At 37.1% G+C, this 25215-nt stretch overlaps 1 protein-coding gene across 2 annotated transcripts in view; it reads left to right on the top strand.

The window, feature by feature from the left end:
- EFHC2 (EF-hand domain containing 2) overlaps window positions 1-25215 on the top strand; it is a 257879-nt gene that overhangs the window by 110213 nt on the left and 122451 nt on the right. For both annotated transcript variants that reach the window (XM_036016315.1, XM_028523328.2), the window contains exons 4-9: window positions 4099-4322; window positions 7870-8118; window positions 10302-10415; window positions 10767-10905; window positions 16879-17050; window positions 23354-23496. In XM_036016315.1, the coding sequence (XP_035872208.1) occupies window positions 4099-4322; window positions 7870-8118; window positions 10302-10415; window positions 10767-10905; window positions 16879-17050; window positions 23354-23496 (1041 nt within the window). The remainder of the gene's footprint in view (window positions 1-4098; window positions 4323-7869; window positions 8119-10301; window positions 10416-10766; window positions 10906-16878; window positions 17051-23353; window positions 23497-25215) is intronic.

Below are 25215 nucleotides of genomic sequence, written 5' to 3'. Positions count from 1 at the left end.
CCCATAGATTTTGTGTTGTTGTGTTTTACTTTTCAATTTTCCCAAGGTATCCTTTGATTTCTTCCTTGACCTCATCATTACCTTATTAATCACATAACAGGTTATTTAGCCTCCATGTGTTTCTGTGCTTTTCTGTTTTTTTTAAAGTATATTTTATTGATTATGCTATTACAGTTGTCCCATTCTCTTTTCTCCCCTTTATTCCCCTCCACCTGATACCCTCTTTTCCTCCAGCATCTGCCCCCACCCACACTTAGTTCATGTCCATGGGACATACATACTAGTCCTTTGGCTTCCCCATTTCCTATACTATTTTTAACTGCCCCCTGTCTATTTTGTACCTACCATTTATGCCCTCTATTCCCTGTACCTTTCCCCCATTCTCTCCCCCTTCCCCCTCTCCACTGATAACCTTCCATGTGATTTCCATTTCTGTAATTCTTTTCCTGTTCTAGTTGTTTGCTTTGCTTGTTTTTTGTTGTTGTTGTTGTTGTTGTTCAGTTGTTGATAGTTGGGAGTTTGTTGTCATTTTACTCTTAATAGTTTTGATCTTCTTCTTTTTCTTACATAAGTCCCTTTAATATTTCATATAATAAGGGCTTGGTGATGATGAACTCCTTCAACTTGATCTTATCTGGGAAGCACTTTATCTGCCCTTCCATTCTGAATGATAGCTTTGCTGGATAGAGTCATCTTGGATGTAGGTCCTTGTCCTTCATGACTTTGCATACTTCTTTCCAACCCCTTCTTGCCTGAAAGGTCTCTTTTGAGAAATCAGCTGATAGTCTTATGGGAACTTCTTTATAGGTAACTCTCCTTTTCTCTTGCTGCTTTTAAGATTCTCTTTCTCTTTAATCTTGGGTAATTATGATGTGCCTTGGTGTGTGCTTCCTTGGGTCCAACTTCTTTGGGACTCTCTGAGCTTCCTAGAAGTCTATTTCCTTCACCAGATTGGGAAAATTTTCCTTCATTATTTGTTCAGATAAGTTTTCAATTTCTTGTTCTCCCTCTTCTCCTTCTGGCACCTGTATGATTCAGATGCTGGAACATTTAAAGTTGTCCCAAAGGTTCCTAAGCCTCTCCTCATTTTTAAAAAATTCTTTCTTCATTCTGTTTTGGTTGAGTGTTTATTTCTTCCTTCTGCTCCAAATCTTTGATTTGAGTCCTGGTTTCCTTCCCTTCATTGTTGGTTCCCTGTGTATTTTTCTTTATTTCACTTTTCATAGCCTTCACTTTTTCCTCTGTTTTGTGACCATACTGTATCATTTCTGTGAGCATCCTGATTACCATTGTTGAACTCTGCATTTGATAGTCTCTCTCCTTGTCACTTAGTTCTTTTTCTGGGGTTTTGATCTGTTCTTTCATTTAGGCCATATTTCTTTGTCTTGGTGCACCAGTTACCTTGTAAGTGGCAGAACCTTGGATATTCACTGGGTGGGGCAACCCACTTCATTGCGTTGTGGTGCTTTATGTCGGGGAGAGGTCAGAGAGGGAACAATGCTGCTTGTTTGATTCTCACTTCAATTTCAACAGACTGGCAGTACTGCCAGAATTCCCACAGGTTACTATAGCTAGAGTTTTTGAGTCTTTATTTTCCCCCATGTTTGAACCCTGGGGTGTACAGTATTTCTCGCCCTGCACTTGTTCCTCCCAGTTTATCTGCACACAAATGTGGGACTGCCTGGTCTCCCAGCTATCACCTTGCTATGTGTCCTTTCCACTCTGGCTGCCCATCTCCACCCCTCTTACCAGTCCGGGTGAATGTTTCTTCTTTAACTGCTTGGTTGTCAGACTTCCATAGAGTTTGATTTTCTGGCAGTTCTGGTTGTTTTTTGTTTTTAAATTTGTTGCTTCCTTCTTTTGGTTGTGTGAGGAGGCAGAGCTTATCTATCTACACCTTCATCTTGGCCAGAATTTTTTAAATGTTTTTCCTTGTAATTGATTTCTAGTTTCATAACATTGTGGTCAGAGAAGATACATGATATAATTTCAGTCTTTTTAAATTTGTTGTGTCTTGTTTTGTGGCCTCACATGTGGTCTATTGTAGAAAATGTTCCATGTGTGCTTGAAAATAGTGTATATTATGCTGCTTTGGGGTGAAATGCTCTGTAAATATCAGTTAAATCCTTCTGGTTTATTGTATCATTTAAGGCTCCTTCTTAACTTTCTGTCTGGAAGATCTATCCATTGATGTCTATGGGGTGTTAAAGTCTCTTACTCTGACTATTAAGTGTTTATCTCTCTGTTATGTCCATCAAGATTTTGTTTTACCATATTTTGCTGTATGTACTGCATACCCACGTTTTTGGCTCAAAATTTCAGAAAAATTTTTTAAAAATTTTATTACCTGTCTATCTATCTATTTATATATTGATTTATTTTTAGAAACAAAACAGATAATCATATTCCAGGGTATTATTTTGCTTATGGATATCATCATTGCTTTCTAGAGTTACACTTTTAATGCATAAGCACAAATAAAAGAATTAAAATAGTTATATAGATATGAAATTAGTACTTCCCATGTATAATGCACATCCTTATTTTTCCCTAAAAAATTTTGGGCAAAAGTATGCATTATACATGGCAAAATATGGTATATATTTAGGCATCCCTATGTTGGGTGCATAAATGTTTAGAAGGGTTATATCCTCTTGTTGGATTGATCCTTATATATAATGTCCTTCTTTTTCTCTTATTATAGCCTTTATTTTAAAGTCTATTTTATCTGATACAAGCATTGGTATAAGAGCTGGGAAGTTTTGAATTTATGCAGGATTCCTTTAAAGTACTTGCTGTTATACCCTACTGCCTCAGGCAATATAGAACCTGTTCTCACTATGCTTATAGAAAGTACCAGACCAAGAACTACCTAAGCAATTAAAATAGTGTGGTTGTATTTGCCACAGAAGAAAGTATAGGAAGCCATAGCAACACATAGATGGATCTAATTCTTGTGGAGCCTATGGGTGGGGTTGGGGTCATCTTAAAAACACTGCAAATGTTTCAAAGATTTAATCTGAAGTATTAACATTGAATATTGTAAAAGTATATAGGAGGGGTATCATTTTTACAAAATGTCACCATTTCTTAAGCTCTTCTAAAGGGATGAAAGAGAAGCATAATTAAAAGAGACCTTTGCAATTTGAAGCAGAAAACCTGAATTTGGTTGTATATCAAAACCAAATATACTTTAGCATTACAGTATATGCACACATTACACTCCATTTGATTTGATCATAAAGACAGAACACCTTATCTCAAAACCTGCCTATTTATAATACCAAATGCTTAATTAGAAAAACAAAGGAATCTTTTCTGTAAGAGTTTTTACATGTCACAAGATCTGCCTGGGCATTAATCACATTGCTGGTGTCACATCAACCTCAGTGGCTTCAGCCTTGAATGCCAGGACACACAGGTGCAGACCCTCAAGTTGTGAGGATATGAACCCTACACCCAGTGTGGGAGTCACACACTGCTCTCCTGTTCAGTTCATGTGGATTTCTTCCAGTAACTGCTGTTTAAGGCAGTTGGTGCTCACACTGTCAAAATTGTTGTGCCTTTCTTCCTCCACAGTGTCATATGAGAAACCTCCCACACCCTCCCCCTCAGATAGCTTAGAACAGAAGACCTGAAGGGATACCCAGAAGCTGGGAAAGAAAAGACCTCATCACAACTTGTTGCCATGGTGAACTCTTAGTGCCTTTTTTTTTAGTGCGTTCATATTGAGTGGTAGTAGGTGAAAATGACCATGCTTGTTCTTGGAAAAGGTATGATAGGAATTTTTGGTGCATTAAGTCATTCTGTATCCCCCTCTGCCATCCTACCTAGTCTTTGTGGCTTATTAAAGTACCTCCCTAGTACCACTTAGGCAACTCTAATAACATGTAAGACCGATCAAATAACTCTGGACCTCAGAAGTTTTAGCTCCCTCTGGCTTCCTCAGGGTTTGAACATACTAACATTACCTGTAAGAACCAGCCCTTTGCCCAAATCACTGTTGTGGGAAAGCATTCGGGGCTGTTACTGAGATGTGCTGTGACCTCTTCCTTGTTAGCTGCATGATGAAAAATTATATTTTATTTCATGCCACAGGGACTATTATTCGGCGACATCGGATTCCTCTCCCACCTCCTGATGATGATCAGTTTTATACTGTGTATTCTTTCAATATCAGCATAGACATTGTCTTTTATGGCCGGACATTCAAGATTTATGACTGTGATGCATTCACAAAAAACTTTTTGAAGAACATAGGAGTCAAATTAAACCCCCCAAGCCAGTGTCCAGAAGATCCTTACACGAAGACTCGGAGAGAGGTAAGAAGTTGATATGTCTATGAGTTCTTGTCTTGAGAATCAATCTCTTCAGAGAGTCAGTAGAGGGTATTGGTACATCTGATGTTAAAGAACTTTTGGGGCTGTAGTAGCTAGGATTATCTTTTCCTGTAGGATGGAAGGAAGGCTGGGTGTTGACCTCAGTGCAAGAAAGTCTCACCTGCTGCCTCTGCCCACACTTCTTTCCATGTAGAGACTCCCTTCCAGGCAGTAGGAGTCTTCAGTGAGTCACATACATGGGGCAATTTCTAAAAGCCCACAATTGGCTTTGTGGTCACTGACAGTGTTTCCACCCACACTTACCTGGCTTATCTTTCCCCATTTTAGTTGCCTAACTCTGGGAAAATATTTGCTTCTGTACTACTGATTTACTGAACCAAGTCTTGGGTACACCTTTTACCTTTTTCCTTCTTCCTTGGGAATCCCAGCTCCCCTTATAGTGGCATCAGGTACAGAGATGTTCTGGAGGAGGGAGGAGGACCATGATTCCTATGTTCTCCCATTATGGAAGGACGTTCTGACCCCAATTAGTATAAGGAGGAAATAATAAGTGTTAGTTGTATCATTGTTTTATTTCTAAAGTTTCTTTATAGTAATCCCATAGCCCAAATTTTATGTTTTATAAAAAAATCTGAACATCTAAAAGGGCAAGTGTCATGTGGAGAGTCACATACCTAGGCAGTTTTCTTGCTGGGACTTGAGCTCAAATTTCTTGCTTCTTACCCTAATTTTCATTATTGTCATTTGTTTTCCTTTTTTCTTTTTATTGAAGTATGGTTATACACAGTAAAATTCACAGAAATTAAGTATACATTCAGACGAGTCTTAATAAATACATATAACCATGTAGTCCACACCCAAGTCAAGGTATAGAACATTTCTACCTTCCCAGGAGGTTCCCTCATGCCTTTTTCAATCAGTCCCTCTCCCCACCCAGGGTTAACCACTGTTCTCATTTCTATCCTTATAGATTAGTTTAATCTCATTTTTATTGTTTCTAAAATTTGTAATTCACTTCCTTTCAGAAAGAGAATATAAAATTTAGAATGAAATTCTCCTTTAATTCTGCTTTGATTTCTCGTTAAAAGCTACCTTCATCTGTTCTTGCCTTCTAACCCCTGCAGAATTATTCTTTTATGTTACAAGCATATAATCCTCCTGAGAAATATATATTGTTGATCCTGGAGTATCTAAGGTGAAATCCTTGTGGCATTATGCCTGTGTGTATTGGTGTACAAGGAGATTTCTAGTTTGGGTTTGTTTTTATTTTTTCTAAATGCCCTAGATGAAAGAGTCTAAATAAATACAAAGTCTTTAGAACCAGCGGAAAGAACCTAAAAGAAATGGATCCATATAAATTAACACCCTTTGCATATGACTGCACTCATTCACTAGCAGTTGGTATTATATGGTAGTCATTGTGAATGATGATGCATTATATGAAGTGCATAGAGTACTGTGCAATTTCATAGGTTTATAAAGAAAAATATATTTTGTGTCAGGAATTGAGAATAAATACCAGGAACATCCAAGAAATGTTTTAAGTAGTTTTCTTTCAGAGTGGGAGAATCATTTTAGCATTTATTTCCTCAGGGAGAAACTCTTCAATAAATATAGAAATATGTGGAAAATTAAGAGTTTAATAAGAGGCTTTTATGCTGACTTTAGTGGTTTTACTTCCCCAGTGTTTGCTGCATTGAAATGTAAAGTTAAAATTAAATAATTTAACTTAAACTGAAAAGAGCCCTAATGGCATGTAATCAATAATACATTTCTTTTTTTAAATTTTATTTTAATTGTTGTTGCAGTTCAATTTTCTATCATTTACTCCCATCCCAGCCCACCTACTCAGCCCTCCTCTTCTCCCTCCCATTTCCACCCACTCCTAGTTTTTTATCCCTGTGTCCTTTATATTTGTTCCTATAAACCCTTCCCCTTTTCCCCTGAAATTCACCTGAAATTCCCTCACCTCTCCTCTCTGAACACTCTTGGTCTGGTCTCTATTTCAATGTCTTTGGTTATATTTTGCTTGTTTCTTTGTTTTGTTGTTTAGGTTCCTGTTAAAGGTGAGATCATATGGTATTTGCCTTTTACCACCTGGCTTATTCTTAGAGGCCTTATAGTGCTGAAGTAACATTTTTCAGTCAATGAAAATAGAGGTCCCATAATTTTATTTAAATATCAAGGATAAGACTGAAGAACCTGTGGAAGGCCATCATGTCTCTCTTCTTTCTTGGGTTAAGTCTGCTCCTAGACTGCTCTGGATAGGTACAAAATTTTGAGAATTTGAACATCAGATTACATAAGCCAATGTAGGACTACATCTTCCGTGCCATTGAGCACTTTCTTATATAACACTCCTATTTAGATACATCAGATAGAATGGGGAACTTTTGTTCCAAGACAGGGCTGGAGACATGCAAATAGAGGAGTTGCACCAAGAAGACTGCAGTGCTAGTGGTTCCTCAGTTGGGGGACAGAGCCCAGGCAGTAGTTTTGTGCCAGTTGGGATGTTCTCCATTTGCTCTGCTTCTGTTTCCATGGCTTTTCAGATCATTAATATCTATAGCTTATTTTTCAAAAATATTTTATTTATTTATTTATTTATTTATACTTAGTGGGAAAGAGAAGGAGAAAGAGAGGGAGAGAAACATCAATGTGTGGTTGCCTCATGCACACCCCACACTGGGGGCCTGGCCTGCAACCCAGGCATGTGCCCTGACTGGGAATTGAACCAGCAACCCTTTGGTTTTCAGGTGAGCACTCAATCCACTGAGCCACACCAGCCAGGACTAATATCTAAAGCTTTTGAGCAAAATAAAGCCATGAATATATTTCTTCCCTTTTACTTTCACAAAAATCTTTGGATGAATAAGAAGTGCATACAGATATGAATTTTCATTGAAAAGATAATTTTTTGTTGAGATGTAATTAACATTGATGTGCAGATCTTTAAGCATGAAAATCAACAAGTTTTGACAAATGTATACAATTCAGTAACTAACATGAAAATAGGAAAGAATATTTCCATCACTCTAGAAAATTCTCTTGTTCCCTTTGCAGTCAGTCACCTACCAAGAGGCAATTGCTGTTCTAATTTCTGTCACTATACATTAGTTTTGTCTTTACTTAAACAAGAATTTTAAGTCTTTGAGAAAAATAAGTTTTAAAAACATTACAGAAACATTTTAGAGCATTAAAATGTTTAATATGAAAGCTTCCTAATACTTGATTGTATTTGTTTTTTTAAGGTTAAAACTGGTTACATGTACTGGTTTTATATATATATATACACACACATATGATATATATGATATATATCATATATACATGAATGTATATATATATCATATATCATATCATATACATGATAAAACTGGTTATATATTTATATTGTTAGTTGAAATTTAAAAAATACATATCACAGAATAGTCTATGGAAAAGATATATTTATGTTCTTTGATTGCTTACAGCCCAGAAGTGCTTATTCCCTAACTGCAACTATTATGAACCTTTTCTTCATTTTCAGGTGCTAGAATGCATGCAGCCCTTACGGCCCTATGAATCCTTCGACACCTTGAAACAGTTCCTTGAGTATGATAGGAAGGTTTTGCGTTTCTTCTGCCTGTGGGATGACTCATCATTGTTTGGGGACTGTAGACAACTCATCTTGAACTACTTTCTGAGTGACGATACCATTGAAATCAAAGAATTGCTGCCACGCAACTCAGGTCGTACTCCTGTGTCATGGTTCCTCCGGAGGGGAAAACTGCCCAAGGTAAGCAGTGGACACAGAACCACTTTTCAAGTTTGCTTGTTGGCTTAAAGACTGTAGTCACTCACTGGAATGTCATGTGTTATGACTATGTGATGCCAGTTGCCATATATTAGTGCAAGTGTTTAGAAAACTTCTATTTTGTGCCCTCTATTAATATGAATTTTGGAAAGTAATACAGAGGATATAACAAATTGGAGTTGGGATATTCTGGGCTTAAGGCAAGTAAAGGGAAAAAGTCAAATGCAAAAGAAATTACCAATTCAATATTAAGTTCACAATCAGTCTTAAGAAGGTAAATGACTCTTTAGTAAAAGAATTGCTTATGGTCTTAGGTGGGACACTGGTCTCTCATCTTTGTAGCCTACTGATGAGATCCCATGCTGTTTCTCTGGGTTGTGAATGTACACACACACACACACACACACACACACGAGTGATTCTTCTGAAAGTAGCTACCTGTCACCAACTAGCCACTGGCTAGCAATAGTGACAGCATTTGCATTTAATAGCACAGTCAACTGTGCTATTAAAAAAAAGAGTTGTCAGACTTATTTTATACATATTTATAGCTATTTGACAGCTAACATAACGAGTACAGACAGAAGGCCTGGGTTAGAATTGTGGCTCTTCACATAATGACTGTGTGACCTTGAGCAAGTCACTTAACCTTTCTGAGTGTATTTCCTTATCTTTAAAATGTAGTTAACAAGGCTTCTCTCCTGAGGTAACTGAAACGATAAAATGAGATAACATAGTAAAAAACACTGTCTAAGGACCTCTAAAAACATACAAAGATGTGAAAACATAAAGGCTTTTTCACAGCTCTATCTTATGCTTTATTTCTTATTTGGATAAAATATTTTTCAACTTAACTCTTAATGCTACTAAGGAGGTTGCTGTACCACTAATTTCTAATGCAAACAGCCACTGGTTATGTGGTTTACATTAGGAGGCTCTCCCAGATTCTCTGAGTCCACAGCCAGCAATGTTGCTGGGAGGGTTAGTGATGGTGGTAGTGGTGAAGGTAGGCAGGACTTGTCTCAGAGGTACCTCTGAGGTACGCACAGTAGATGGTCAGGAGGTACCTAGGAAGCCTGTTTTTTGAATGGCTTTGAAGAATAGAGTGAATATAAAATAATAATGACAGATCTGACATTCGCAGTGTGCCTTGACATCAGCTGCTTCATTCATTTATTTAACACATATTTATTGTCAACTGTGTGTCAGCTCTGGGGTTACAATGAGAAAGAAAATGGATTAAGTCTTACTTAATGGAACTTATATTCTCATTGGGGAGAGATACAGTAGCAGTAGGTGTCTCCCTGGCAATCTCAACATCTTTTGAGAGAGCAAGGAGTAAGTACTATTGTAGTCAGATGAAACTGAAGCTCCATGGAACTGAAGAGAAATACCTAGCCCCAGGTCCTGTAACTAGTAAGTGGTGAAGAGAAAGTTTGTGTCCAAATGCACTGTTTTCCTATGTTACATGGCTTACTCATACCCACACATCATAAATTCACACGTTTGAGCTAATATTTTATGTCACATGTATCAGAGATGATTCAGATTTTTCATCCGTATGTGATAAACTAAGCACTGTCAGTTGGTAAGTTAGTTAAGGTATTTCCTGCAGCTCACACAACTGCTTGGACCACCTCTAGTGCCTGTAGAGCTGAGGAGTGGCCTAGCTCACTCCAGGCCACAGTTTCTGTTAGAGGCTGACCACTTTCTATTGTTCTTGCCACCTCATCACACTGCCTCTAAGCCAACAAAGGCCTCCTGAGTTCAGGATCAGGCAGGATGCTAAGCAGAGTAAAGAAGGCAAGACATGGCTTGTAGTTGAGTGAAAAGAAAAAATGACTGCTGATGAAGGAATTAGAGAACCATAAAAAGTGGTTGAGTCCTGTGGTAGAAGCTATGGAGCTTTGGATTTGGAATAGCCCAGTAGGATGGGTGAGTTCATGGGAAAAGATGGGGCTTTAAGAGGGCCTTGATGGATGGGTGGAATATAGACCAGCTGCAGGGGATGAGGAAGCACAGGAAGAGATGGATAAAGTGTCTTATCTTCCTGTGGATGGTGGAGAAGAATCATACAATGCATATTTCCCACTTGAGCCCCTCAGCAGGACCATTTTTTAGTTTAGAGGTCATCTACAATATTTTTCTTTGGTTTTGTCTTCCAGTATGGCCCACCTGGAGTCTATCAACCAGGCGAGGTAACAAATCGAATAGTTCTCAATGTGTATACTGGCTTTACACTGAGCCCAGTGCGTGGCTATATGTTGGATAAATACAAGGTGAGGAACCTTATGTTTTATTACTGTTTTCAGTATGACATCCTTGGAACTTGAAATATGGAATGAGTTACATATTCTCTTGTGAGACTGACAGTGAGTGAAATCAACAAATATGTAAATGTCTTAATTGTATATGCAAACATATGCACTACATTGCTGTTGGGTAGCACTACATTGCTAAAAGAATGTTTTAAAGTATTAATATTGATTAGTTGTATTCTGAGTTGATTTTTAAAATTTGGTTATGAATGATATAACTGAGGTGTTTTTTTAATTTTGTTTTTTCTTTGAGAAGGGTTATGTCTTTGCAGGGTCTGTGGTGCCAACATTATGTTCCTTTGTTTTTATTAGCTAGGAAAATTAGAACAAGAGTTTTACAAGGATAGTGACCTGTCTGTGGGAACCACCATCAATGTGTGGGGAAGGAAAGTGCTCCTTTGTGACTGTGATGAATTTACAAAGACTTACTATAAGACTAAATATGGAATTGGTAAGTGATATGTCTGTCAATTAGAAACTAATACTGAAAACTTAGAATCTTTTGTTCCCTGGTTAAGATTTTACTTTCAAGTTTCAAATGCTAAGCTCATAATAGCTACCATTTATTGAGCATTTGCTATCTGCCAGGCATTTGTCATCTTATTCCTTCCTACTCTAGAAGGGTAAGTTCATTATCCCCATTTTAGGGGTAAAAAAAACTGAGGCTTAAGAGGGGCTAACTTGTCAAAGGCAAGTAAAGTGTGAGCCAAGATTTGAACTTGTCTGCCTGATACCAGAGGCTTCTGTTTTCCCTTATCGCACTCTACCTTACTACAATATGAGTAAATGTTTTGGTCAAACAATATAAATGGAAATCTAAATGCTTTTCTTTTCACTGAATTCTTGCTTATCACAATGGATGTAATTATTCAAGTTCTCTGAGGAATTCTCTTGTGCCAATTTGCTCTGCCTTTTTAGGGGAGGCCCAACCAGGTTTCTAGCTTCTCTCTTCCTAAATTTCAATTTCATTCAGGTTAGTTCAGTTCAAAATGAAAACCAGTGATTTATTAAACATCTATAAAGTGCACATCATTTTAGTAGATGCTGCAGCTACAGAGTTGAGTAAGGAGTTTCTAGGTTGGAAGGGGAGCAGAGACCTACAGCATGTTACACAGTGTTATGAGAGTCATAGAAACAGGTGGAGGATCTGATGTGAAGCCAGAAAAACAAATCTTTCATTTGTTAAACTTGTCAGCTAGCTCTGTACCCTTCTTGGGCCCTCTACATAGGCTCCAGGTACCTGCCTGGTGCTAGGCTATGTGGGGATGGTGAGAGTTGTGAATGTCTTATATTGAGGTTTGGAGCTGGGATGGGGATGCTTATTCCTGTACTCTCTGAATCTGGGAGTAGTTGTATGAATACACTTCCCCAAGGGATGAGGTGGAAGCCAGAAGCAACTGTAACTTTCTAAAAGATAAGGTAGTTCATCTCTAGAATAAGACAAGGCCTTGCTATGTGCCTTGGTGTTTCTATTGTGTAGTATCCCTGGCCTCCTGGGAATCTTTACACTGTGAGAGAAGGCACACTAAGTGCACCAAGGGGTTGTAATAAAAAAATTTTCAGTTTCACTCTTCAGTTCATTAAGGGGATTTGTTCCACTGCATCTGCCAGATTAGTCAAAATGTGTGAGCTTTATAGGGCCATATCAGTAGCCTTTTCTTATTTTATTCTCTAAGATTGATCCTCTTTAGTGAACACAGTTGGGCATATTTGTTTTGGGAACTGTGGGCAAGATGCAGCCAGGAATGTGCATGTGGTAGCTGTTGTCAAGAAGCTGCCAGTGACCTTTAGATCACTGGAAGGAGAACTTGGTATTTACTAAATGTGCATGCCTGTTTAGAATCAATAGGTCTTCAGTGTAGACTTGAAAATTTGAAAAAAAAATGATTCTCTAAAGACATTTTCTTGTGTCGTACTGACCGATTACCTTAATATAAAGGATGTGGTGAGGGTTCCAAAACATTATATGATCCCTTAAACATAAAGTCCAACATCTGGTTGTGTCTGTCAGCTTGATTTTGAGACTATAAAGATTGCATTTGGAAAAATAAATGTAGTGCTCGAGAGACATGGTTCATTGTCTCTTAACAAATTTGCAGGGATCTTTGAGAGGCAGAGTGAATTCACTCGTGCACTCCAAATCAAGCTGTCCTCAGTTTCAAATGCTCTATGGTTCATTTCAGTTGAACCCTGGTGCTTAATTTATTTGTTCACTTCTTTTGTTCACTCTATGGACTTAGTGTATTATGTAAAAAACTAGTTTGTGCCTTTAAAATTAATACAACATGAGCATTATACATTGAAACAAAATTATGATGCATTTTATAATCATGCTGACTTTTTGTATTTCTCATATGTTAAAATATCCCATTTAGCAGACACTATCGTTACACAATATTTCTTGAGTAACAACAGTGTACTTAATGTAACTAATGATTAGAAATTATATCCATGATGCAGGGTAGGTAGAAGATGAATAAATACTCTCTTATAGTCTTTATATTTTCTTTGCCTGTCTTTTTGGCAAAGTTAAATTAATATACTTAATGTTACTTAGATGGTTACTTTTGACATTTTAGTTTTTTTATGTTCATCTGATTCTAAAATTCATAAGACTGACCAAATTCTAAACATTATATTTTGGTACCCTCAATGCCTAAACTAGGACAAAGTCCCATCAATAATTGTAGTCATATTTCCTCCATTGTCAGCAATTTCGGTCAGTAGAATACCTGGTGTCTCCACTCTGTAGTGCCACAGGAAGGAGCCGACAATTGCTAATAGCACAGCTAGGGACCTCCCTAAGAAGCAGCCAGGGAGAGATTTGTAATACAGTATACAATCTTTGTGCTTTAGTACCTTCTCTTAGCTAATGATACCACAACATATTTGGTGGGAAAAAAAATGGCAGACAGACTAAGAGAAGGAGTTGGCCACAGTCCCAAGAAAGGTGCTTGAGTAAGCTTTCTATTTATGTACAATAGAAGCAGAAGACTTGATAGAAATCCAAGAGATATCTGTACCTCTGTGTAAAACCCAATCTGATTCCTAAAAAGATGAGATATTTTTGTGCATTTAAGGGTTCTAAGGAGAAGGTGATTCCATACAATTCTTCCACAAAACAGTCTAGGGTGACAGCCCCCCCACCCCTGACACACACACACTAGGCAGCTTGGCCATCCTGCTGGCCAAGGATTACCTGCCAGGCTGTAACATGTCACTCCTTCATTATTTAATGTGGATGAACATGGACTAGCAGATGAAGACCTGTCAGGCTTTTCTGTAGCATGAAGTTTGGAAAAGGCTCCAGGGTCTCCAGCAGGTGTTTCTCTCACTGGAGGGGCAGGGAATTGAATGTAAACTGTTTGTATTTAGAATTCCTTCCTTCAGTTATCTTTTATTTGTCTCTAATATGACTTTTTATGATCAATTCTTAGTTGGCTGGGGCAACCAAACTAGTAAAAGACCATTCATTCCCATAGCCCTTCAACACTTAATAGACTGTACTGAAATTAAGGATAAGCAAAAAACTTAAAGCATCTTTGTTTTTGTGGAGTCATTTCTAGCCATCTCTGAACTTCTTGGTGCTAGAAGCAGCAGGACATCCAAGATGAGAGTTTAATCTCAGGGGTGGAATTCTAGTCTTACCACATGGCCTCAATAGATTGAACAATTTTGCCTCTTTTACCTCCCCATTGAAATGAAGTGGATTGAGGATTAGATGATTTCTAAGTATTTTCTAGCTAGAGTTAGACAATTATGTGATTCACTGATCATTTGACTCCAAAAATGAATGTTCCATAAAAAATCATTTGATCTGGGTATTGGGTACAAGAAGTAGAGTTACTTTAGAATTAATGAAGTTAATAAAGATGAAGCTTTAGGTTTTTCCCTTTGCAGGGGCCCCAGTCCAAAGCCCTGGGCCTAATTTTGTCTTAATAATTGTGTATTCTTTGTGTTGATAATTGGGTATTCTTCTTTAAATTATATAAGCTTCAGGCCTCCCTAAACCTAGGTCCATATCTGGATTACTAGAACATACAAAATAAACTTTGATGTAATGGAAGGGTTTTCCTAGCATTGTTTCCAACTGAGATGGCAAATGGTAAATCACTGTGAATGAACATTAAGACTCCTTCGAAAAATATATCATGTTTGTAAATTTATTGGAATCTAGTTAATTGTAGATAGACATTCAACATATATTTTACAAGCCACTTGGAATTAAAGGAATCAGACTATTTGAAAGAGATATGTTCCAAGATCCAGCAGAGTGTCGGTCTTAAGAAGATATTTGAGAAGATGCTTTGTACAAAAATATTTTTTTTCATTTATTCACCAAATATTATTTAACACTTGAAAAATGCAGGATGCTAGGTTTATGGAAAACCAAAGACAGGAAAATCATTCAAGGGCAAGTACAAAACATTGGGAAGTAAGCAATTACCCAGAGAAATGATATCTTAAGTCACATGTGATATTAGAAGTCAGGTATGATGGAGTGTAACCGTTCTAAACTTTTATACACTAGATGGCACTGTGGGTGCAGGTGAACACTACATTGGTTCTTTTGTTAAGTTAAATCTGTTGCAAAAATTATGTAGTTGAGAAAACAACACTGTGTTATGAAATCTGTAATTTTAGGAGAAAGTATTGAATGCATTCTTAATTACTCTGCAATTCAACTTATGTCCTCTTTTGGTGAAACTTCTCGGATTAATATGTGAAGTTGTACATATACATCCCCTGTTAGAAGAAACTGATCATGCCCCAATTTTCTAATAATCACATAGATCACTCACTGCCATTTATTTCTATGGCCATTTCCCTGAAATGAAGGTACTAGTTGGTGGTGTGTTTCACGTAACACTTGGTAATGATAGGGTCTACTGTAATTTTGCCTGATTCCAAGGTCTGAACGTTCTTCTTTATTACCAAAGCTTCACTTTGCCACAAAGATAGAAATAAGAGAGGCTCATGATTCACTTCTGTGGGGCAGTCTGTCCACCCCCATTCACTGAGTCAGTGAGAAATATTTGATGTTGTGTTCTGTGAACAGTTTCTGTTAGGATGGAACAGTAATTCTTTTGGGGATTATGCTTGAGGCGCGTCCACACACAGTCTGTTAGGAAGTCTAAGGAAATGTGAAATTTGAAAATGTTTTCAAATTAGAGTTAGAAATAGCCTCAAACTCTTAACCTTTTAATCAATCTTTTAAAAAATCCTTCAATTTTAAGAGTTAGGTTGCCATGGATGACAAATTGATGCACATTTTCAATTACAGAGGTATACACTAAACCTGTACTCTTCCATCTATTAGAGCTTTGACACTGGAAAAAGAAATTATTGGTTATGTGAATTTCTTTCAGTCACAAATGTCAATACCTATGGATACTCAAGCTTGAGGAAAAAGAAATTAAACTCCACGGGTTGTATTGTTTTTTTGCTTTGTTTTAGGAAATATCGTGACATCTTCTTTGCCATTTTTGGTGGGACAAACACAACTGATTTAGATCTATCACATCAATGTGTCATTTGCTGTGGATAATACACTTCTCAGAGTTTGTGCAGCCTCACAAATGAGTACCTTAAAGCTCCTAGTCTATTATAGATATGTGCCCAGCTCTCTTTACATCTCTCCTTCTTCACAGATGATAAGTAAATTTAAAAAATCAACATTATTTATTAGTTAACACTCCTTTTATGAGAGTAGGCACTGGCTATTTTAAAAGTATTTTTGTTTGGTTTTGGTTATTTATTTATTTATTTGCTTCATTACTCTTTAGTACAGTTGCAGCCTTTTCGTGGGCAGTAACAAGAGCAACCTGGAGCAGTAGTTGGTGACAAAAAGTTTTGTTTTTGTTTTTAACTAGATAGTGAAGGGCCATGTCCTGGAGTTGAGTTGGGGGAATGGGAGAGGTCTTAAAAAGTGGGCACAGGAGGAGGGAACAGTGAATGGAAAAGGTGAAGGCAGAATAGTCAGAAATCTGTCCTGTTTGAAAAAATATTTGATTAGTGAGTGTTGACTAAAGATGGGAGAGAGCTAAATTTCAGTTTTAAATATGGAATGGGTCATATAAAGTTCTAAGTTTGAATTTTCATATCATTGGAAAAAGCAGAATGAACAAAAATATTCTGAAATGGGATGTGATGACAAAAGATAAATGTTTACTTATTCAACATAAACAGTTTTTCTTTTTTTTTCTTTCTTTTGAACCAATAATGACTATTGAGTGAGTTCTGTGGTTTTTGTAAACATGATTGAAGCCTACCCTCACAGGATTTTGCAGTGTTTTGTTTGAAGGAGTTTAAAATAGTCTACAAAGTTCTCCATGTTCATCTTGAAAACATAACAAACCTTTCAAAACAGACATAATCAGGGCAAAAAAATATTGATGTTTCATTTGCCTTTGTTTTGTTCTAGACAACTTTACCTCAATTTCATGCAAGGCTCCATCTCCTCCAAAAATAGAAGGGAATTTTCCACGCTATACTGGCTTTACTTCTGAAGTGGAATCTGTTCGCCCTTCCCTAGGCCTTGTGCCCATACCTCGTCCTAATGTGGAAGAATTCTGGAAGTTCATGGAAAATGACAGGTGCTTGAAGGAACCATGATTTTGGTCTGATCTTTCCCAAAATATGTTCAAGATTTATATTATAGTCCCTGTGATGACACAGATGACACTCAGCTCATCTAATTTCAAGTCTAGGGACACATTGTTATAACTTTTTAATGAAGTCAATTAATATGCAAGTATTTACAGGTTCTTATTTGAGTGGTTACTATATTTTCCCGGTTTTAGAGATATAATTCACAGATAACAGTGTGTAACATAATGATTTGTTATATGTATATACTGAAAAATGATTACCACAATAAAATTAGTTAATATTTAACATCTCACAGTTATAATTTTTTCCTTGTGATAAAAACCTGTAAGATTTACTCTCACAACTTTTAAACATCCAATATAGTATTGTTAACTATATTCATCATGTTATATATTAATTACATCCCCAGAACTTACTTACCTTATAACTGGAAATTTTGGTCACCATTTAATTCCTTCATCCCCCATTCTCTGCCTCTGGCAACCACCAATCTCATACCTATTTCTATGAGTTTTTTTTTTAGATTACACACACATATATCATACAGTATTTGTTTTTCTGGCAGACTCAACATAATGCCCTCAAGTTTCATCCTTTTAAAAAGATTTCTTGTCATATTTTTTTCTATTACTATTTGTCCCCCTGAGTTTCATCCTTGTTATAGCAAATGGCAGGATTTCCTTCTTTTTTATGGCTGAATAACATTCCATTGTGTATATATATGACATATGACATTTTCTTTAGCTATTTATTTGTCAATGTACTCTTAGGTTGTTTGAAGTCTTGGCTATTGTAAACAATGCTAAAGTGAACATGGGGGTACAGATATCTCTTTGGGACAATAATTTCATTTCCTTCAAATATATACCCAGAAGTGGAATTGATGGATCATATGATAGTTCTATTTTTAATTTTTTGAGGAACCTCTATAGCGTTTTCCAGAGTGCCTGCACCAGCAGTACAGAAGGGTCCCCTTTTCTCCAAATTCTTGCCATTGAGCAGTTAACTTAATAAGTGTCATTTTGAAGTACCTAAAATCAGATAGATGGCTAAGCTATCTTTATTATATATATATTATTTATTATATATTATATATTATTTATTAATACACACACGTGCATGTGCCTTTCTCTCTCTCTCTCTCTCTCTCTCTATATATATATATATATATATATATATGTATATATATGTATTTATTTCCTTATGATGGTCCCTAGGAAATGTTGTAGAGTAGGGGTCAGCAAACTTTTTCTTAAAGGGTCAGATAGTAAATATTTTTGGCTTTGCAGGCCATATGGCCTCTATCACAACCACTCAACTTTGCAGTTGCTGTGTGAAAGTAGCTGCAGATAGTCTGTAAACAAATATGTGGCTATGATCCAGTAAAACTTTGTTTATAGACACTGACATTTGAATGTCATATAATTTTTACCTTTTATGAAATATTATTATTTTGATTTTTCAGCCATTTGAAAATGTATAAACCATTCTTAGCTCACAGGCCATACAAATACAGGTAGCCAGTTGTATTTGGCCCATAGGCTGTTGTTTGTCTGCCCCTGGCATAGAGACTTCAGTGATTTAGAATGTTTTTCAGAATGTTATTTGGCAATTAATGTGGTGGTTTTTTAAGATTACAGTTGATATACAATATTATATTAGTTTCAGGTGGACAACATAGTGATTACACATTTATATAACTTATCAAGTGATCACCCTGATAAATTCAGTAACTATCTGATACCATACATATTTATTACAATATTATTGACTATATTTCCCATGCTGTACTTTACATCCCCCTGGCTGTTTTTATAAATGGTAATTTGTACTTCTTAATTCCTTCACTTTTTTCACCCATTGCCCCCCAGCTCCCCTCCCATCTGGTAACCATCAAAATGTTCTCTGTATCTATGTGTTTTTCTATTACACTTAATGTGGTTTTAATTTGAGAGGTTGGGTTGAGTTCAGTAACCATAGAATGCTCACATGACTAAATATAATTTCAAAAGATGTACTTTCAGAATTATTCCTAATATATATGAGGAATAATGTGCCCTGGAGTCATACATGTAGAATGTGGTCACTGCCCTTAGCTACTTTTTGCTTTTTTAGGGAGAGCAGGCTTTGGAGAAAGAAGTTGGGGGAAAAGTGGTAGGAAAATGTTGCAGATGTTTGAATAGGATGTCAGCTAAACATTGAAGTCCCTGTGTAAGGGAAATAAAGGGTCAGGCAAACCTGTGGAGAAAAATTATAAAGGGAACATGTAGTTAGATTAGGAGAAGGAGAAGAGACAGCATCCTGAATTTGATAAAATTTATGCAGTGAAATGCTGTTGTAGAACAGTTTTGAAGTAGAACAATAGTTTAGCTATAACTATAAAATGGTGAAAATATATTAAGAGGTATATAGAATATCTAAATGGCTGCCTTTGCCATTACATGATGTTCTTTGTATTTCAAGAAATAATCCTTTATTTTTGAGGACTTTAGAATTTTAGTTTTCAGTTTTAGAATCTATGCTGCTCAAAATGCGGCCCACACACTTGTTAGAAATGCTAATTCTTGTGCCACACACCCACATGGGGGGTGGCTAATACTGTGTTTAACCAGCCCTGCTGGTTAAACCAGCAGATTTAAACCCTGCAGGGGTTCTAATGGGTACCAGGGTTTGAGAACCACTGATTTTGATCACATAAGAGGGGTACCAACTCATAATCCTTCCTTATAGATAGTAGTGTTTATAGTAAGGTTGCAGGGCAGGCTTTTTAATGGATACTTTTCACTAACTGCTGTTTTTAAGGGCAGCCACCTGAAGGAGGAGGGCAGAAAAACATGCCCATATTGTAAAAGGAGAAGGAATTTTTCTTATATGTAAACAAGATGAAACATGATTCAGGGTGTTTCTTCTAGAACCCAGGGGAAAACAGTTCCTAGTGGATAGTTGCCTTAGTCTCTCTTTCTGTCTATATCAGGTCAACTTGCCCACAGAGCATAGGCTATAGACAATATTCCATGTTCTTGTCCTGTTGTCATGACTAGAGCATGGTGGTACAAGCACAAATGTCTCTAATTTTGTTTCTTTCTGTCCACTTTTCATTCTGTGCCAGGAATGCACTTCTCTCAAGCTCCTCCTACACAGTGACCTTGTTTCCATATTAATGGGTATATTTAGCTGGAGACTTACACATGAGTTTGAATAACCCAAGGTTTTATTTTTTTATTTTTTATTGTTATTATATTACAGTTGTCCCAATTTTTCCCCCTTTGCCCTCCACTCCCACAGTCAGTCCCCTCACAGTTGTCCATGTCCATGGGTCACTCATACATGTTCTTTGATGAGTCCCTTCCCCTTCTTTCCACTATTATCTCCCTCCTACCTCCCTTCTGGTTGCTGTCAGTCTATTCCAGGCTTCCATGACTCTGGTTCTGTTTTGCTCGTTAGTTTATTTTGTTCACTAGATTCCTCTTATAGGTGAGATCACATGGTATTTGTTTTTCACTGACTAGTTTATTTCACTTAGCATAATATTCTCCAGTTCCATCCATCCTGTCTCAAAAGATAGGAGTCCCTTCTTTCTTTCTGTTACATAGTATTCCATTGTGTAAATGTACCACAGTCTTTTTAATCCACTCATTTACTGATGGGCACTTGGGCTCTTTCCAAAACTAAGCTATTGTAAATAGTGCTGCTATGAACATTGGGATGCATAGGTTCTTTTGAATTGGTGTTTCAGGATTCTTACGGTATATTCCCAGCAGTGGAATTACTGGATCAAAAGGCAGTATCATTTTTAGTTTTTCGAGGTAATTCCATACTGTTTTCCACAGTGGCTGCACCAGTCTTCATTCCCACCAGCAGTGCACTAGGGTTCCCTTTTCTCCACATCCTTGCCAACACTTGTTAGTTGATTTATTAATGATGGCCATTTTGACAGGTGTGAGGTGATATCTCATCATAGTTTTAATGTGCATCTCTCTGATGGCTAGTGATGTTGAGCATCTTTTCATATGTCTCTGGGCCCTTTGTATGTCCTCCTTGGAGAAGTGTCTATTCAGCTTCTTTGCCCATTTTTAAATTTTTGTTGTTGTTGTTCAATTACAGTTGTCCTCATCCCCCCCCCCATTACTTTCCTCTTGCCCTACCCACCCCAACCTCCCACATTCAATCCTCTTCCTCACCATTGTCTTTGTCCATGGGTCCTTTATACATGTTCCTTGATGACTACTTCCCCTTCTTTTCTCTGTTGTCCCTCTCCCCTCTGGTTACTGTAAGTTTGTTCTTTATTTCCAAGTCTCTGGTTCGTTTTTGCTTGCTTGTTTGTTTTGTTTGTTTAGGTTTCACTTACAGGTGAGATCATATAGTATTTATTTGCCTTTCCCCATTTTAATAATTGGATTGTTTGTCTTCCTGGTGTTGAGTCATATGAGTTCTTTATATTTTTTGGAGATTAAATTCTTGTCCAATGTATCATTGGCAGATATGTTGTCTTATACAGTTGGTTCCCTCTTCATTTTGATGATGGTTTCTTCCTTTTAGAATGATAGTTTCATTTGTGTGCCCTATAGCATAAGAGAGGGTTACCAAATCTGTTTGTTACTTATAAATTCAATTATGTACCCAAGAAGATGGTTGGCAAACTGTAGCTGCCTGTCCCATCCCCTGTACTGTACAAGATCTGTCTGAAGCTTGGGAGACTAGGAACTAAGAAAACAGCTATGGAGATCTGGCTGTCTTGTCCAGACTGCCCTGAGGCTAACCTTCCAAAATGCGACTTTCCATTTCACATGAAACCTCAAACTGGGAATCTTGGTGCCATGCTTTTGCAGTCCTGGTTCCTTGGACAATCTGAGAAGGGGCAGAGAAAAGCACTTTCTGCTTCTGCAAATTAGAAACTTTTTTTCTTTTCTTTTTGTTTTTTAATCACCATGACTACAAGGAAAGAATTAATTTCAGTATAGGAAAATTTGAAACCTCTCTGCTTAGAGTTGTGACAGGGAAGTGATGAAATACATGGTTTATTTTACTCTATGCCTCCTTGGGGTAATGATTTTCATTATCAAAGACTTCCCCAAGGATTTAAGATTTGCTATGTATTCTACATTTCACTAGCTGATATACATAGACATGCTTCTGCTGACACACCATAAATTAATTTCTTCAATGATAAGACAATCAGCTTTGGAAACATTGATTCAATATTTTGATCCCATCTTTAGTTTACTAGATTATTCTCTTCATGAATAGAATTGTAAGTGCAAATTCCATTCTATAGATATAGCAACTTTCTACAAACATTTATTGAGTACTTATAAGGTATAAATTGTTATATTAAATAACAGTTAATAAGATGCAGTCCCAGTCCTCAGACAACAGACTTGTAGTGGCTACTTATAGTATGGGTGATAAGTGAAATAATATTTCATATAACATTTGAAAGGGAAAAGGTAATTTTTCCCTTAAAGGGATTTGGGGGATGCTGGGGACCTGGGAGAATGACTCAGGGAGAAGAGGATGTAGGAATAGAAGAAATAAAAGAAATAGGCATGAGAAAGTGGGAGGTGAAATGAGCAGGTTACTTCAGGTCCCTGAGGAGCACACCTGCTGGTGTGCTCATGCTCAGGCAATGAGGGCTAGATGTTGTTCTAGCTGACATAATTGTTGTAATTGTTAACTGGCCTCATAAGTAGAGAACAACTGTTTAATGCCACTGGTTTGAGTAGTGTGTTTATGGTATTTTGGGGGAGTAATTTTCCTAATCTATTACCCTGGACATCTAAAGAATAAGTGATATTTTAGTAAATTGAGAAAATTCCTCTACATATAGATTTACAACCTTAGTAAGAAGGTGGTTGAACTTTTCAACTTCAGAGACTTTATCCTACTATCTTAAATCCACGGCACACTTCAGGGTGGGGGTGGGTGCAAAGGTACAAACTCTGAGTTGTAGAATAAATCATGGGGATGTAATGTACAGCAAGTGACTATAGTTAGTAATACTGTATCATATAGTATAAGTTACTAAGACAGTAGATTTTAAAAGTTCTCATCACAAGAGAAAGATTTGTAACTATGCATGGTAACGGATGTTAACTAGACTTATTGTGATTATTACATATTATATACAAATATAAGATCATTATGTTGTGCCCTTGAATATAATGTTATATGTCTGTTATAACTCAGTTAAAAATCCATAGCATACTTTTTGCAGGTTTTATTTTACATACATAATGTGTTGAAGATTACTCATATAATGCTGTAACACTCATTTCTCTTCCATTTAGCTATGGCTACATGAGCAATATACTCCGGTTCTTTGCAAAACTGATTACAGACAAATGTGCTGATGAGGACAGACTGTTTGTTATTTCATATTTTCTCAGCAATAACACAATTTCAGTGTTTGAACCCATAGAGAGGAATTCAGGTAAGAGATATACCTCTCATAGCAATTTCCTCAGAGCAATTATCTGTCTCTTCACTTTGAAATTTAAGGAGTATGGTTTGATTTTATATACCAGATGATCTAAGAAAGTAGCTTCTATGTTTTTAACCACTAACATTTATTTTACAAAGATCTCCAAATGAGAACTCAAACATTTAAAATGATAAAAGTGGAACAGAGGCTTGGGACTGGGGTACTAGGGATGCCTCCTTTTGGACACTATCCTTCCTTCCTCTGTGGCATCTAAGGCACCTCTGTGGAATCTAAGGGCTGGCTACCACCAATTCCACTGACAGATAGCAAGATAAAAGGAAATCTGTATTCTTGATAGTACTGGTTACAAATTTTTTGGAAAACTATATGATGAGAATCCCAGATTCACAAATATAATCTTTTTTAAAGACTATTTATTTACTTATTTCTAGACAGAGGGGAAGGGAGGGAGAAAGAGAGGGAGAGAAAAATCAGTGTGTAGTTGCCTCTTGAGTGCTCCCAACTGGAAACCTGGTTCACAACCCAGGCATGTGCCCCAACTGGGAATTAAACCAGTGACGCTCTGGCTGGCTCTCAATCTACTAAGCCACACCAGCCAGGGCAACAAATACAATCTTCAGAGTCCATCTTCTTCTGGCTTTCCTGTCTGTTGAGGTTATTGCCAAGGTTCTGGCCACCAGGCCCATGGAATACCCCTCTGCTGTGTTCTGATACTGTGGCCATTGCTGAGGAGAGCCATTGATTTTGACTTACTAACTTATGGAGCTGCATGGCTGTGTTCTTTTTCCCAAAACATTTTAAACTTTTATCTGTGCTGAAGACACATATTTGGGAAGAATAATTAGTGGTGTGCTGGTTAACAGGCTCTCTGAAAAAAATTTAAAAGGATCTAATTTGTACCATTTGCTAATTCCATGCTGTAAATACCCCAGCCATGGCCAATTTCAATTTCAAACAATCAATAGTATAACAGCTCGCTTGCAAAATCCCTAAAATTGAACAAACAGCTTTATGAGCTGATATGAGCCAGTCAGCACACCAATGAATGATGAATAATTTGTCTAATTAAGTTAGGCTCCACAGTGATTTGAATAATGAATCAAATCTTAAAATATGAAATCAAATAGGGGTGAATATAAATTATGCTCTTAAAGGTCAAAAAACAAACTCTATACATCTAGAATGGGGAAGATAGGGGCAAGCCAATTGCAGCATACATAAAACAGAAAGGGTGCTGATAGTTAACTGTAAACTTACTAGTAATAATAGCAGCCATGATTGAGTACCCACTATTATCCTTACAAGAACTTTATGAAGTTAAGTTTTGTGTCAGTTTAGGTCCTCTAAGAGGCAAACCCCAAGGTGGTATTAAATGTGCGAGAGATTTATTATGGGAAATGCTGGTGAAGGAAAATGTGAAAGGAGCCAGAAGAGGCTTGGGTGAGCCATCAGACTGCAGTTCATGTCTGACTCTTGCAAAGGACATAGGGAAGGAAGAAAGGAAGTGGTGTTAGACCACAGTGAAATTCTAAGAAAGTTTCATTCAGTAAGGCTGACTGGGAGTCCTAGTGCCAAAGTCAGTACTTGGAGGCGCCCCTGTCTTGCAGAAATGGGCCTTGTATCTCTGCCTTGTTTAGTCATTTGTTGACAGCAGCCTGTGGGAAGCAAGAACTCGGCACCAACCTAGGGATACAGTTCAGAACAAAG

The sequence above is a fragment of the Phyllostomus discolor genome, chromosome X (assembly GCF_004126475.2).
Source record: "Phyllostomus discolor isolate MPI-MPIP mPhyDis1 chromosome X, mPhyDis1.pri.v3, whole genome shotgun sequence".
In the NCBI taxonomy this organism is placed as follows: domain Eukaryota; kingdom Metazoa; phylum Chordata; class Mammalia; order Chiroptera; family Phyllostomidae; genus Phyllostomus; species Phyllostomus discolor.
The sequence above is the reverse complement of the archived record's forward strand: the minus strand, read 5'-3'. Positions and strand labels throughout refer to the sequence as shown.